Here is a 15080-nt window from a genome sequence, read left to right on the forward strand (position 1 = left end):
GTTTAAAATAACGATTGCATGTAACCTTCCAGGCTTCTGCTGTACTTGGCAGTTTGTCTTACTGCTCTTGTAGATCTTGGTTTTGCAGTAGGGAGAGACCAATACTCCCTACATGCTCACCTAAATACTAAACTCCACTCTTCAGTGTTATTTTTATAGTTACGCTTTAGTTAACTTCATGCATATGTTCAAACTGCTGCATAATTTCATGTTTTCAAACATTTTAGCTGTGTTCTTGGTCTTTCACCTGTATTCAATTTTAGCTTTTTATGAGAGAGATGTAGGGAATATTGTTAAGACAGCAGCCATATCTAAAATAGTATGTTTCTAGTATGTTTACAAGTCATCAATAAAAGAAGTAGGACAAGGAATCCTCACTAAAATATCACTTACAGTTGTTCCTCTTAAGTATTTGATAGTTTTAGAACAAATTAAAAAGTTAAAATACAGCTACCTATGTGAAAGCTGTCATCATAGGAGTAGTAACTCAAGGTCTCCCTGTGTTTTTTTTTTTTTTTAACATAATTGATATGGGATCATTAGGGTTTTTTCCTTCTAGTACTAAAGAAACACATTAAGAAACAGTCCATATTATGTTTTTCTTGATAAACATTTTTTATGAAAATGATGGGCTTTAGAGTTTGGAACTTTTGGATATTTTTAAATACCTGAAGACTAATTGTTTTCTTATTTTGGTATAGCTGTGGATAGGACAAGTACTCTGTCAGAGTCTTTGAAAGCTATAAGCTGTAAAGTATGTTGTGTTCGTAGACTAGGTCGAGTCTAAGCTTAAGTGGTTTTTTTTTTTTTCTTTTAACAATTTTGCTTTTCTGCTAATTTTGAATTTTTCTCACTGAGTATTAATTCACAGTTTCCAGTAATCATTAATGTCACTTAATCATAGCTGTCTTAGCAATTTGTTTTAAATAGGAATCTGACAATCCTTTAAATGCATGAGATGCAGGAATTAACATTTCCTGTTTTACTTTTTCTTTTGCCATATCAGGCACCCCCTGTAATGGCCTATCCTGCTACTACACCAACGGGCATGATAGGATATGGAATTGTAAGTATATTTCTAAATATAGTTTTTGGAAAGTAGGGTAATTTATTCTTAACATGATTTATTACAACCTTAGATTAAAAAAAAAAGTAGTGCCTAAGAACCTAAGCATTGCTTCCATAAGTATCTTTTCCAATATTTCTTGTAAAATAGATATTGATTAGTATGCCCCAGCGTTAGTAATTTTTTTTCAACTCATAACTTTGTGTGTATGTGGGTTTGCATTACAAAATAACTTAAATGTTAATGTTAGCCTCTATCTTGTTACAAGTAATACCACCTTAATACTATAGAATTGTATAATTGAGTTATTTAGGGGTAAATTTAATGTGTTATAGGCCAGAATGATTTTCCACTGACAACGATTGTTGGAGTACAAAACCAGTCTTTGAACCATTCATCATTCCCACACTCTGTCCTCCACATGTATATTTACACCTATACATACAGGAACATGTACATATGTGTACACACACACACACACACACACACACACACACACACACACACATCAGCCATCATTTATGATCATTTGCATAGTGACATAAAACTTGATTTGATACTCAAAAGCAATTGGGTTGCTTTGAAATATGTTACTTTTAGATGTGGAGCCTATAGTTTTCTCTGTACATAGACCCTGAGGACCTGGATACTTGGGAAACCTTCCTCCTTTACCATTACCTCCTCCCTTTCCTCTTCCTCTTTTTTTTTTCCGCCTTTTTGATCAGAATATTTTTTTGCTTTACTATAAAAAGGTTAAGTTTAGCAAATCTGTTGGATAGAAAAAGTTAGGCTTTACTTGCTTTTTTGTTTGTTTTGTTTTTGAGACAGAATTTCTCTGTGTAGTTTTATTAGCTGTCCTTGAATTTGCTATAGCCTTGAGCTCTAGAGATCCACCTACCTCTGCTTCCCGAGTGCTAGGATTAAAGGTGTGTGAGCCAACACCACTTGTCTATTTTCTAAGAGTGAACTTTATTGAAAGTGGTACTCTTTTAAAAAGTAGATATTACTCTTACTTGCACAGAGAATAATTTGTCCTTATAGTCAGAGCAAAAGGTACTGTTAACCTTTCCTTCCTGTTAGCCTTTGTGTTTACTTCCTCCAGAGTAATGAGTATGTAAGCCAGCTTTTCTTAACTTAATATCATTGTATTTTTTAGCCTCCTCAGATGGGAAGTGTACCTGTAATGACACAGCCAACCTTAATATACAGCCAGCCTGTCATGAGACCGCCAAACCCCTTTGGCCCTGTACCAGGAGCACAGGTATTAATGACGTGCATAACTGCTGCAGTATGCTGATTGGAAGGGCTCTGGAACACTCTCCGTTTCTCTCATTCAAGAGAGATGTGAAAGTCTACATTTTGTCATGGATATTACTTGCTTTTTGTCTTCCTGATACAAGTACTTTTCAGAATATTGATTAATTCCAGAGAAGTGACAAGTAGATTATAGGTTTTATAGGTGGGAACTTCTTGTAACTTCATGCTTATGGCTGAGGAATTGCATTTTGTAATTGCATTTAAACCCTCAAACCCCCTTACCTCAGAGCATCACATCATACCTAATGGCTTGGTATTTGCTTTAAGTGTTGCTCTGGGAATGTTTACTGACTCTTAAAAAGCCTACAAAAAGTTTGATTGTTACTTTTTCATTAGGTAAGTTTTTGTCACTAAAACTTATGGTAAAAATAGGGAACAAACAAAAAAATAGGGACGAACCATTAATAAGGCCATGCTGATTTAGATTTTTAAAGGAGAGACTCTTTGTATAAATGCTGCTTATGCTCTCCCTATTCCTGATAGTTACCCTAAATGTTCTCCTTAATTTTATTCTTTTGGGGCTTGGGGAGGGCACATTAGAGCAGTATGGGTTTTGTTTTTTGTGTGCTATTTGATGGTCCCTTAGGAAGTGCAGGCAGCTCATCCTTCCTTGTGGCTTATTCATTACATGTAATTGTTAATGCACACCTTGGTTTCCTAGATGGCTTTCAACGTCAAGAGGTTGGTAGACTGTAAATTTGAAGTATATTTGAACATAGAATATTGAGCAGTTAACTTGTATTCCTTTTCCATTTCTATTCCTAGTAAGTAGGCTTACTAGGATATACAGTGTTACAAAGATAGTCTCTGTTTGATAGATAGCAATGAATAGGAGACCATTTCATATCTGATCTTGTTTAGATATTAAAATCACTGATCCATGTTCTTACCTATGTTGAACATAAGCTTTGCTACTGAGCTACATCCTAGCCCAGTCCCACTTCTTTCTTTGTTGTGGTGCATGTTCATCATTCAGTCCCTTTTAGAGATTTTCATTTGTTTATCATACTTAAAGGGCAGTATTAAGGTCTTTGTTTTGTATCTAACATTTGCATTTTCCCAGATGTTTATATAGAAATGTTGGGTTCTCATAGGCTTGGATTTCCAGCAGTAGTTTATGCTCATTTATCTTTTCCCTATTATATTATTATATAATATTATGAGAAAATTTACTTTGGTAATCAGATTTATTGCCATAAATGAAAAATTGATTCTGTAGCCCTCATTATATAAGTTAGTCATATAAACAGTATTATGATTCTCAGCTCTAAACATCTGTTGCTAATAAAACAAATGCAGTGGAAGGCCTTACTTTCTGTTTTCTTTTTAAAATCCTAATTGTTTGTCTTATAGCCAGAAAGTGTTAATAAAGCCTTGGGTGGCCCAAGTTTTACAATGTCATCATAGTGAGCTTCAATAGCTCTGAGTGTATAGAAAGTGTAAGACTACATTTGTTTTATAGTGTGTGCTAGAAAAGTTTGTAATTTTAATTTTTTCAAACCTTATTTTTAATGATAGTTCTTAAATGCTTTAACTTCCCTTGCAGCCCACCATCCACCAGAGGTAGTGGGAAAGAAAGGATATAGGGGAAGTGGAGTTGTTTAGAAAGGTTCTTTGGAGCAACTCCTGTCTGTGTTGTCTGGAAATTGGCACTTTAGTTCATAGGTTAGCAGCAGCAGCAGCAGCAGCAGCAGCAGCAGCAGCAGCAGCAGCAGCAGCAGCTCAATCCATTCACAAACTTTCATGGATATACAGTTTAGTAGATTCGGGTTAGCAACAGCAGTGAGATGACTTAGCAGATACAGCCTGGTCTCGGCCTAGGCTTGAATCAGTAGGAACATCAGGAGAAGTTCTGTGTTGTGCCTCTCTCAGGGAAGCGAAGATCAGCAAAGATGCAAGACCATTGCACAGTGCATTCAAGACACAGCATTGCACAGCTAGTTGTACCAGCAAGCCAAGCTCTGTCTGTGTGTTCTGTATACCCTCCAAACAACTGTCTTGTGAGTGCCTTGCCTCAGCACAGGGGTTGCTTTAGCATGTGCATCCAATTAGCTCGAGTCCGCAAGTCCCGACAAATGGATCTTAACATTAACTACACAACGTAAGGCAGACCAAGTCCTTTCACATCTTTTCTCCTGTGTCTGCTTCAGGAGTCTGCCTTAGTCTTTCACCTATATCCCCTTTAATGAAACATTCTTTCACGTTTGCCCCAGCAAAACACCATCCAACTGATTTTCCAAAGAACCCATAAGTTTCCCCTTCAAATTTCTTTGAAAGTTTCATAATATCATTTAAAATGTATTATGTTTATGGGTAGTTTGCCTGCATGTCTATGCACCGTGTTACTGCCTGGTGCTTACAAAGGTCCAAAGAGGGCATCAGATCCCCTGGAATTAGAGTTGTACCCAGGTGTGAGTCACCATGTAGTGCTGAGAATTTAACCGAGGTCCTCAGGAAGAGCAGCAAGTGCTGTTGACCATTGAGCAATCACTTCAGCTCTGATGTCATTTAAACTTTTTTCTATAAATTAAATATCATGATAGAGTTGAGTTAAATAAACAGGAACTTAAATTTGATTTAAATATGTGCATTATGTGCTACAGTAACAAAAGATGGCAAGCTTTGTGGGTTAATACAGCAACAGATTATTTACTTTCTGTTCCAGAGGCTGGAATTCTAAAGCTGTCCTCACATGGTATCCTCTAGAAGAGGATTTATCCTTGCCACTTGCTTCTCATAGAGACAACCAAAGGATGGGACTATCTTTAATAGAAAACTGATGGTGTACAGGACAGTATATGTATAGTCCCATGCTATTAAATAGATTTGAAAGTTCCACTTGTGATCTGACTGTGCTCTAAATACCCTGAAACAACTTACTGTTTCTGAGACTGAACTTCAAGGCTGGTTCTCTAGGATTCTGGAATAGAACTGGTTGTTCTCTCTAAATATTTTTTGATGACATCAGCTTTAAGAGAATGTGTTTTCTTAGTGTTACTATGTAAAACACACAGGTTGAGTAACGTACAGTGAGTTGAAATGTGTTTCAGTGGGAAATCCAGTGTCAAGCTGCTTGCATGCAGCTAAAGCTTTCTTGGTCCTTCTTAAAATAGTGGGAAGGGCAGAGGTCATGAACACACAGCCTGAGGGAAACCATTCCTGTAGTAATGAACGCACTGTGTGTGTGTGTGTGTGTGTGTGTGTGTGTGTGTGTGTGTACACGTACACATAGAGGTTGGTTGATTTAGGGGCTGAGAATGCAGTCCTTTGGTACAACATTTGCCTAGCCTCTCATTATAAAAGGAAGGAAAGAAGGAAGGGTGAGGCAGAGGGAATGGATGTAACTATTAGTATCAGAATGTAGAACTCTTAAACTCCCACTACATGAACTAGACAAATAATGTTATAGGGCAATGGATTTATTATTACAGAATTGGACTTGCATCATGCTGTGTGTTGATGGTTTCTCCCCCTCCCCATAAAGAAACAGTTTAACTATTTTCTGTTCCAGGGGGTGGGAGGGGTGGGTGTGACAGACAGACAGACAGACAGACAGACAGACAGGTAGACAGACGTCATACACTGAAACAGTAGCAAAGCACATACCTTTCATATCTCTATAGGTTGAATTAATATATTTCTATACTAATAAACATTAGGTGTAAAAATAAATTTAAGTTATTAAATTTAAACTTAGGGAAATTCTGATTTTCTCTTATCTGAATTTGGAGGTCATTCTGTACAAAGGGTTTTATCCACAAAAAGATTTTTATACATTTTAGAATGGTCATAATATGTAAGTCCCTGGTGATAACTGAATAAGAGAGGTAAAATAATGTTGTCTTCACCTGAAGAACCTTAAGGTGAGTGCCATTTGGAAGCACAAGTGAATAATGAATAGTCGAGTGAGCGTCTCTAAAGAGATCATGGTACAGGCGTAGCAGACAACCAAGAGCTACACAGATGCAGGGACTTCTGATGGGAGCCTTCACACACCTAGGTTAATGTTTGATGATCAGTGCTGGTTGTGAATGAACTCATTTGAATTACTGATTTATGCCAGGCAGTAACCACTCAACCTTTATGACTACCATAAACATGGGCTACAGGTATTAAGGGCTTAAGTATTCCAAACTCCAGTTTATAAATGAGCCTGAATTCGGTTCAGTTTGTCTTTCTATAAATCCCTGGTGAGTCATTCCAGGCCAAGAAGCAAGGTCCAGTTTTCTCTTGAGTTCTGTCTTTATTCTTATAGAAAAGTCAAAGGGTCTCTAGAATTGACTCTCACTATGCAGTCTTTTGCATTAGTGGAGAATGTAAATGTAAGGGTATAAAGAAGTGTTTCCTTACTTACATATATCTGTTTGTATTGTTCTAGTTTTAATTGTGAGAAGGGGTCTCATAATAGCCTACTCTGGCTTAGAATTTATCTTGTACCCATGTTTGACCTTAAACTCCTGATCTTCTTGCCTTTTCCCTTGACTACAGGCCAGTGATACTGAACCCAGATTTTCTCTAACTTTAGGTTCAAAGCCACTACTTACTAATGTCTTAGAAATTTTATTCTCGTAGACTTTTTTGGGGTGCTGGGGATTGAACCCAGTCTCCTTCAGGCTAGTAAGTTTTCTGTCCCTGAGCTATACTCTTCAACCCTCTTTTAAAGCTATTTGTAGATTCTGAGACAGAAGAAGTTTCACTAAGTGTTTCCATCTGACCTGGAAATTAGGATTCTTGAGAGGCTCTCTGGTTGACAAGCTAGCCCCTCAGCTTCTCATAAGACTGTTGGAGCCTGACTCTCTAAGCCTGCACTATTTTCTTGTTTCTTGTTTCTGCAGTTTTTTCTTTGGTAGTAAACAAGAATAAGGAAGCAACCATTTTTATTTTAAGTTTAATTTGTCAACTTCAAGTATATTATGAAGTATGTTTTGAAATATTTGTCTTTTCTTAATTTGTGATTTCACTGCATTAAGCCAGGCAACTCTGCTTTAAACCAAAGAGCTTTCTAGAAATTTTTATTGTTTGCTCATTTTTTTGTGTGTGTTTTTACTAAAATGTGTGGAATGTATGTGTGCATGGGAAGGGGTGTGTGCTGGGGCAGATGTGTGTAAGGAGAGGATGGCTTGTGGGCAGCCTTGGGACATTGGCTCTCTCCAGCTCAGCATGCTCGGGGCAGCGCTTTCCAGGTCTGCAGCCGTCCTTTCTGCTGCAGAGCCATCTCCTGCTCCGTGGCTTCTGCCTATTGATTAGCGCTGGGAGTTCCAATTGAGAGTTATTTCCATCCTCCATTACTTGTAAACCTTAGTAGTTCTGTACACATGCTGCTCTTTGCGTTATTTCATTCTCCTGGTTTTTAAAGAAGTGTGTCTGTGTTGGAGCAGTTAAGGAGGTATGTTTAATTATGAAGTAAGTCACTCTGATTTGAACTGACTCATGACTATTAACTGGAACCTCCAGATAGAGAATGTTATTGGAAATGTGGGTTAAGGCATTTTCTGTTGTAATTTTGTTTGTTACACATTTCTGTAGTGGTATATTTTGTAATAGTTATAATTATTTTATACCAGTTTGCAAATTTGATTTTATGATGAATCTGACAAGTTGAGTTTTTTAAAAATTCTTTTTTTTTAAATGTATTATTAACTTTGCGTTTTTGGTGTTCCTGGTCAATTTTAAGCTAGGTTCTTTAATTTACTCAAAAAAAAAAAAGAAAGAAAGAAAGAAAGAAAGAAAGAAAGAAAGAAAGAAAGAAAGAAAAGAAAAAAAAAGAAAGAAAAGAGGGTCAGCACTTTCTCTCAGGTGACTTCTTCACACTTGAAATCATGCTTCATCTTAACCCCCTTGAGTATCCTTGTCCCTCGATCCCTTTTCTTTCTGTTTCCTCTGGGTAGCAATGTAGGCAGCGTGTCCTGTCCTTGTCCTTATTCCCCCTCCATCTGACTACCTTCCCACCAGTGCAGGCTTTGTTTATGCGGTTTGCTGGTGATGGGAAAGAATGGGAGCAGGGTGGGTGCTGGGCGGGCATCCTGGGCCCTGGAGTGTAGTGCAGCAGGCTGACCACTCTGGGACGTGGTTTTGCCTGTCTCAGGAGGATAATGCTAGGAACTGTAATGTAGAGATAAGTGCACTGATCGTGAGTTTTGATTTCCCAAGGTAGATTGACCCCTTTCAATGTGGTGTGTAAAATTCTAGGACTCCTGGCAGCATGTTCATGTTTTGAAATTATAGTCTCTTTTGTGTTCTTCGGGGACGTTTTCTTCTGATGCTATCAGGTCTTCAAACTGCTACTCACATGAAAACACGATTTAAGGAGACATTTTAGTATGGAGCTCTCATAAAAAAGTGTCACTTAGATACAGTATACAATGAACAGATTTGTTTGTAAGTGAAGTTAAGAGTGGAAGGAAATACGAAGGTTTGCCCTTACATCTCAGTGATTAATGAGTATTTGAAGTTCTTTCCTTCTCAACGGTCATCTGTTCAGGGCCTCAGGAAGAAGGTTGGGGCATCTTTCCAGTTAGAAGTGCTTTACTCTGTCTGCCCTTGGAGTGGCAGACATTACAACCTCTACCCAGGACAGACATGTTGCCCTGTCTTCCTGTCTATAGCACCATGTGTAGGTCCATTATCCTTCTGCCATCTCTTCTTACTATCTTTGAATGTATATTTCTAAAACAGTATATGGATTGGGAAAATCTTGACGACCAGAATAACAAAAGATGATTTTCAGATTTGTAAGTCGGTTGGTTATAACCCTGAATAGCAAATTGCTTATACTGGTGAGATAATATTTCTTGAAACTCATTGCTTAATCATTCTTATGGTGCTTTTCTTTAAAGCAAAACAAAACAGAAGCAAAGAAGGAAATGTAAAACCAAATTTAAAAGAGATGAAAATAGGCTGTGGTAGCACACACCTTTAATCCCAGAACATGGGAGGCAAAGGCAAGCAAATCTCATGAGTTTGAGGCCAACCTGGTCTACAGAGTGAGTTCCAGAACATGCAGAGAGAACATGCAGGCAACAGAGAGAAACCCTGTTCTGAAAAATAAGGGTGGGGAAGTGTGGGGGCGGTAATTTTTAAGCCAGCAAAGAGATTATCTTTTGTGACTTCAAATTATTTATCTAATTTAAAGGTTGGGAATATGAATTGAAATTGATTTACTTAATCAATTTTAATTTAATACTTAACTGAATATCCCTAAATAAAGTTCTTTTTATAATGACCCTGTGATTGTAAAGTCTATGACGATATAGTGAGGGAGAAACAGAATAAAACTTTTCAAAATAAAAGTAGCTTTTATGTTGGGTTTAAAATACTTATAGATCATCTTGATGAAACACTTGGACATGTGCACAAGTAACATCTTAGTTGTTCAGAAAAACTGTCTTGTCTCTGGTAGTAAAGATAATGTTACTTGGTGCAGTGGTCAACTTCATCCTCAAATTAAAAGAAGGGGCACATTCTGAAGGTCAAATGAACGTATTCAGACTGGAAACAGACCTTGCCTGTTTCCCTTATTCAGAGATTTCTATGCTTAGTTCCCATGGTGTGGGCCCCTGCTTCAGAATATAGACCCTTCTTCTGCCCGGTGGGCAGAAGGCAGGAAGGGATATTTGCATTTGGAAGTGTGGGATCTGAATGGAAGTCAGTTTGCACAACTGGACATGTCTGGAAACAGGAAACAAGCTTCACTATTTTTTTCAACTCACACAATTATGCATCCTTTCTTCTGTATGCCCCTTCTCCTCCCTGATGCTAAAAGTCTTGACTTAGGTCAGTTTATATCAGCTTTTGTGGATAAAAGATTTTCATTTCATGTTTCAGAGGCACGCATTTGCTTTCTGGAAAACCATGCCATTGAATATCTTTAACTTGACATGCAATAGCTTTTTTAAAAAAAAAAAAAATCCCATTTTCTACAAAGGCTACCTTTATATTTACTAAAGGTGACAAAACACCTCTTCCTTCATTACATTTTCTGCTCTCATGTTCTGTCATTCTGAGATCTTTTTCTTCCCTGTCTCTGTCTTCTTTCCCCCAGCTGTCGGCAGCATCCAGCCCCTCAAGGCACAGTCCTCACAGAGCTGCAGGAAAGGACCCCTTTGCAGAGCTCTCTCTGGAGGACTTCTTATAAGTCACTTAGGTATTGCTGCGTGTGGGGGAGATGGGGATGTGGATACTTAAGCAAAGATTGCCAACACTGGATACCATGCACCCTTCTCCTTTGTTTATTTAAAGGAGTCTGCATTCCCTCTGTACCTCAGCTGCCTCCTCCTCTTCTGTTCTTTATGTGGAGAATAAAAATAGTTCAAGATAGGACGAAAGAAGAAGCCACCTTTGGAACATAGCTTTAACATAGTTAAAATTAGTGAGATCGGGGGACCATCTTAACACAAGCATCCACTGCTCATGGCCACTGGATGTGGCCAAATATCACCCTTAAAAATAAGGTGTTTGGTCATTCTTAAAAGAATTGTAGGGAACGCCCCACTTTTACATCTCGGTTAGGAATAGCTTTAGTTTTACTTCTAGCAGCTATGGCTCATGATAAAAATTTATTTATGTCATTTCTTTAAAGAGTTGAAATTTTAAAACACGTACTGAATTTTGTGTGTTCCCTTTATTCAAGATAATAACTTAAAATTTATTTGTTTGGTTTCTTTGGTTTGGTTTTTGCTTTGGTTTGGTCTTGGAGTTTTTTTGTTTGTCTGTTTTGTTTTTGGTTTTTTTTGTTTGTTTGTTTGTTTTGTTTTGTTTTGTTTTGTTTTGAGACAGGGTCTCTATGTAGTGCTGACTGTCCTAGAACTCATTCTGTAAACCAGGCTAACCTCAAACTCAGAGATCCACCTACCTCTGATTCCCAGCTACAACTTGTTTTTTTAATTAAAGACTACAAGGATATGGTCCATACCACTTTTATCTTCTGGAAGACAGTTTAATGTGTTCTTCTTGATGCCCCAGGCCCAGGATACGTTCACCATCTAGGTCTTTGGCAGTTTGACTCTTACTTGGCAGGTACAGCTACCTCAGATTTAGCTGCCTCAGGTTAGGCAGTTGAAGAGAAATGAGTGAGGCATTTTTTTGAGTAAACAGTGACTCCTGACTGAAAAGTTTCTTTATAAATACCTCAGATTTTTCATTGTATTAGCAAAGAGTTGAATCAGTACAATGATACTTTTTCCTTTATTCTCTAATTATACATTTTGGAAATAATTTACATTTTGCTTTCCCAAATAAGTTACATAGGACATTTGTGCTTATGGGTAAATATTTTTAATTTAAGAAGAGTTTATTGGTCTTCTCCTGTCATCTTCACACTTCTTGCTTTTTAGTAACTAGGAAGATAATTAGAATACTACACTACGCTGCACTGATTGAGTTTTGGCACATGGAACTGGTGATGCTTTTTTTGGCGTCAGGGTCTGTGATAAGCATGTTATCTCCACGCTGGTTGAATGGTGAAGACATAGAGTGTTTTTCTCTGTGAGAATGTCATATAATGCAGTGAATTAACTAATTTATATTATGACTTTGTTTTTCCAGATACAGTTTATGTAACTAGATGGAAGAGAATGGAATTACTCCAAGAATAGAAGTGCACAGGTGGCGACTCCTTACTTCCAGCAAAATCCAAACTGCTGTCTCTGAGACTCTTCCTCCATTAGAGCTCTCCAGTAACCCATGATGGCCCACGACGGGATGGGACTAGTTTATAGGAGAGCGTTGTCAATACCATTTATAAAGCCAAGAATTGCCATGATTTAAGACTAAGATCTGTCTTTTTGGTGACTAACACTTCAATTCTTTCAACTCCTATTAATACCCATAATCAGTAACCTACCAAGAAAAGCCCGTATTTGGAAAGTGTGGAGTTTGTGTTGGAAAAGCTGCCTGGAGAGAAGAGTTGTGTCCTTTACCATATTCAACAGGACTCATTGGGGGATCAAAATCATAATTTTAAATTATGCATTATATTTCTTTTCTCCACTCCTCACAAATACAGAAACCATAATTAAAGTTAACTTTTCTTTTTAAAAAAATTATATTCAGTTTGCAGTAGACATTCCTTAAGTATTTGTATTTATTTATGATTATCAATTTTACATAACATTAATATTATATCAAACCTCCTTAAGAAAATGAGTATGGATGTTCACAGTATGTTTGATTTTTATCTACAAGAATGAATCTGATTCAGAATGCTTTTCAGCTGACATACAGAGCACTAAATACTTTAAGGCAAAACCATAGGTCTGAATCTCTTAAGAATTCTCAGTCTCTATGGGATGTAGGGACGCATTATAAATGCATTAATCCTTATAGTCAATCCTGTGCCTAGGATTTTGCAAGGGAACAGTTCACTGACTAGGAAAAGCACTACATTTAAATTCAGCATTAGTGCACTGGGAAGGATCGTTTCTGCTTTGTGCTTGGCATGTCATTATTTCCCACTTGACATTAGGGCCTTTCCAGATGAATGTGAGGAATTGCTTTCACTTCAAGACTTTCCTTCTTTTCAGTAAAACTTTAGGAGATGTAATGGGGAAAAGGGAGGGGGACAGAAATCCTTGAACTTTTTATTTGGCGTGTGCCATGTTATGATCATGTACCTTTTAAATAAGGGGAGATAGTATCTTTAAAGTCAGTGTCTAGCCAAGAGCTTAGCTAATGAAGAATTACACTGCACTGTTGACCGGTGCATTCTGTACATACATCTTAACGCCTGGGGTGAGAGGGGCCTTAAGAAGGACAGGTCATTGTAGGAAAGCAATTCTGTACATGAGTTAAGCATACTTGTTGCATTGTCTCTGCAGATTCTATTTTTGTTTACAATATTAAAATGTATGTTAGCAAATGGGTGGATTTTCAAATAAAATGCAGCTTCCACAAAACATGTTATGGTATTCTGGTTTGAGGTGCATTCTCCTTTTTCCTTTCATTTTTTTTTTTTTTTATTACCAGTATCATCAGTTCTTTGCTAATAAAATTATGCCCAGGAAGTTATATCTGCTGGTCAAATAAAATGTAAAATTTGTTTTATTTAAACATACAAAAAGAATAATGTTTGAATTCTTGTTACCATCTGGACTCACTTAGAAACATTATACTTGTTCACTTTCCTTTCTGATTGGATGCCTTCAGTCAGGTAAGTTAAGAGAAAAGTACTCTTCGGTGCATAAGATTGTGTTTGCTAAAGAATATTTGTATCATGTAGCATAGTGAATAATAACCAGCATCAGTGCATCAGAGAGAGATTAAAAGCTGTAAACTGCTAAGTGTTTGTTATGGTGTGGAAAAATCATACAGTCTTTAGCCAATGTGTTTTTGTTAATGACTGATTTTCAAATTTCGCTATTATTAAAATGTTTCCATATAAACTGAGAAATTGCATTTTAAGTTAAGAGTCCTTAAAATAGTAAATTTTGACTTATTCCATACTTTGAATGGGTATTTTAAGGTATGTGACTTAAATTCTTTCATGACCTTACTTTGGTAGTATGTGCATACGAAGTGCTTTATAAGCACCTCCATTTTATTGTTTAAATACTTTTGGGCTCTGTTGGGTAAGAATTTCTCACATTCAGTGTTTGTCCAGGGGGTTAAATTAGCAGGTGGAAGAGGTAGCTAATAGTGGCATGGCTCATTGACTTGCTGTCATTCATTAAAAGCTGTGAACTGCTAATTGTATCCCATTCATAGCCCTTCATAGGGCACTTCTTTGAGGGTAGATATGGCTATCTTGAGACAAGTAAGGCTGACTACAGAAATGGAGAAAATGTGCAGTTAGAATGTTCTGGGAATCATTTCCTGGTAAGCTCAGATTCAAACTAAGTACCTGCTATACAGAGTTACAGTTTGTGCTGGTAAGCAAACCCAGGACTTTCCTCTGAGCTGTATCCCAATCACAAGAGCTAATTCTAAAGTTGGTTTTGAAATAATTGTGAGATTTACCTTGGGAAGCAATCTTGGCCACATTGAGCCTATTCCACTTACGTACCCTGCCTACCTTCCTTCAGACTGAGACATTTGGTGGCTGTTCTGTGCTCCATTCACCTGGACTTTGGGGAGTCTAGAAAGTTCATTTCCTCCTCCCAAGAACTTTACATGGAGGCATTAAACACACCACACTGACCCTGTTGAGAAGCCAAGTAGCTATGTTTACACCACATACTCATCTCTGATTATTTTTGTCATGAACTACAAAGTTCCATTAAACTACTCAAGAGTGGTTTTAAAGGCTGGAAAAAAGTTGCAATAGAATTGAATAGACTAGGAGTCCCAAGAAACAACCATCACTTGAGGTAGCCGGACTCTGATTGGTATTCATAATCACGGTCACTGGGAGCTAATACTTCATGAGTCCTGTTGATGACAATTGTGATATCAGGTAGGCTTACTGGCCTATTTGTAGTTTTTAAGTTAAATGCTGTGTGGTATTTAGTATAAACTCAATGGTTGAACTTTTTATTTTTGATGCTGTCTCAATAAATAAATAGTTCAGGCTTCCTTCAGTCTCTTATAAATCTTTGTGCTTCTGCCTCTTGAGTATTGGAAATAGAGACATACATCATCACACTCTTATGTCACTGATTGAGTTTTGACCCTAATAGTGCTTATGCTATGTCTCTGGGCTTTTTCATAACCACTATATAGTATATGAAATTATTAAATGGGATGATTTGGAGTGGGGGAGTGA

The 15080-nt window shown here is 37.3% G+C and overlaps 1 protein-coding gene across 22 annotated transcripts in view; it reads left to right on the forward strand.

The window, feature by feature from the left end:
* Picalm (phosphatidylinositol binding clathrin assembly protein) overlaps nt 1–13275 on the forward strand; it is an 81105-nt gene extending 67830 nt beyond the window's left edge. For 12 of the 22 annotated variants that reach the window (XM_006229669.5, XM_006229672.5, XM_006229670.5 and 9 more), the window contains 4 exons: nt 1007–1066; nt 2223–2327; nt 10425–10526; nt 11927–12143. In XM_006229669.5, the coding sequence (XP_006229731.1) occupies nt 1007–1066; nt 2223–2327; nt 10425–10517 (258 nt within the window). In that variant the 3' untranslated portion in view covers nt 10518–10526; nt 11927–12143. 22 annotated transcript variants of the gene reach the window in all.
* Nucleotides 13276–15080: the final 1805 nt, after the last annotated feature.

Source organism: Rattus norvegicus, chromosome 1, assembly GCF_036323735.1.
Source record: "Rattus norvegicus strain BN/NHsdMcwi chromosome 1, GRCr8, whole genome shotgun sequence".
Taxonomy (NCBI): domain Eukaryota; kingdom Metazoa; phylum Chordata; class Mammalia; order Rodentia; family Muridae; genus Rattus; species Rattus norvegicus.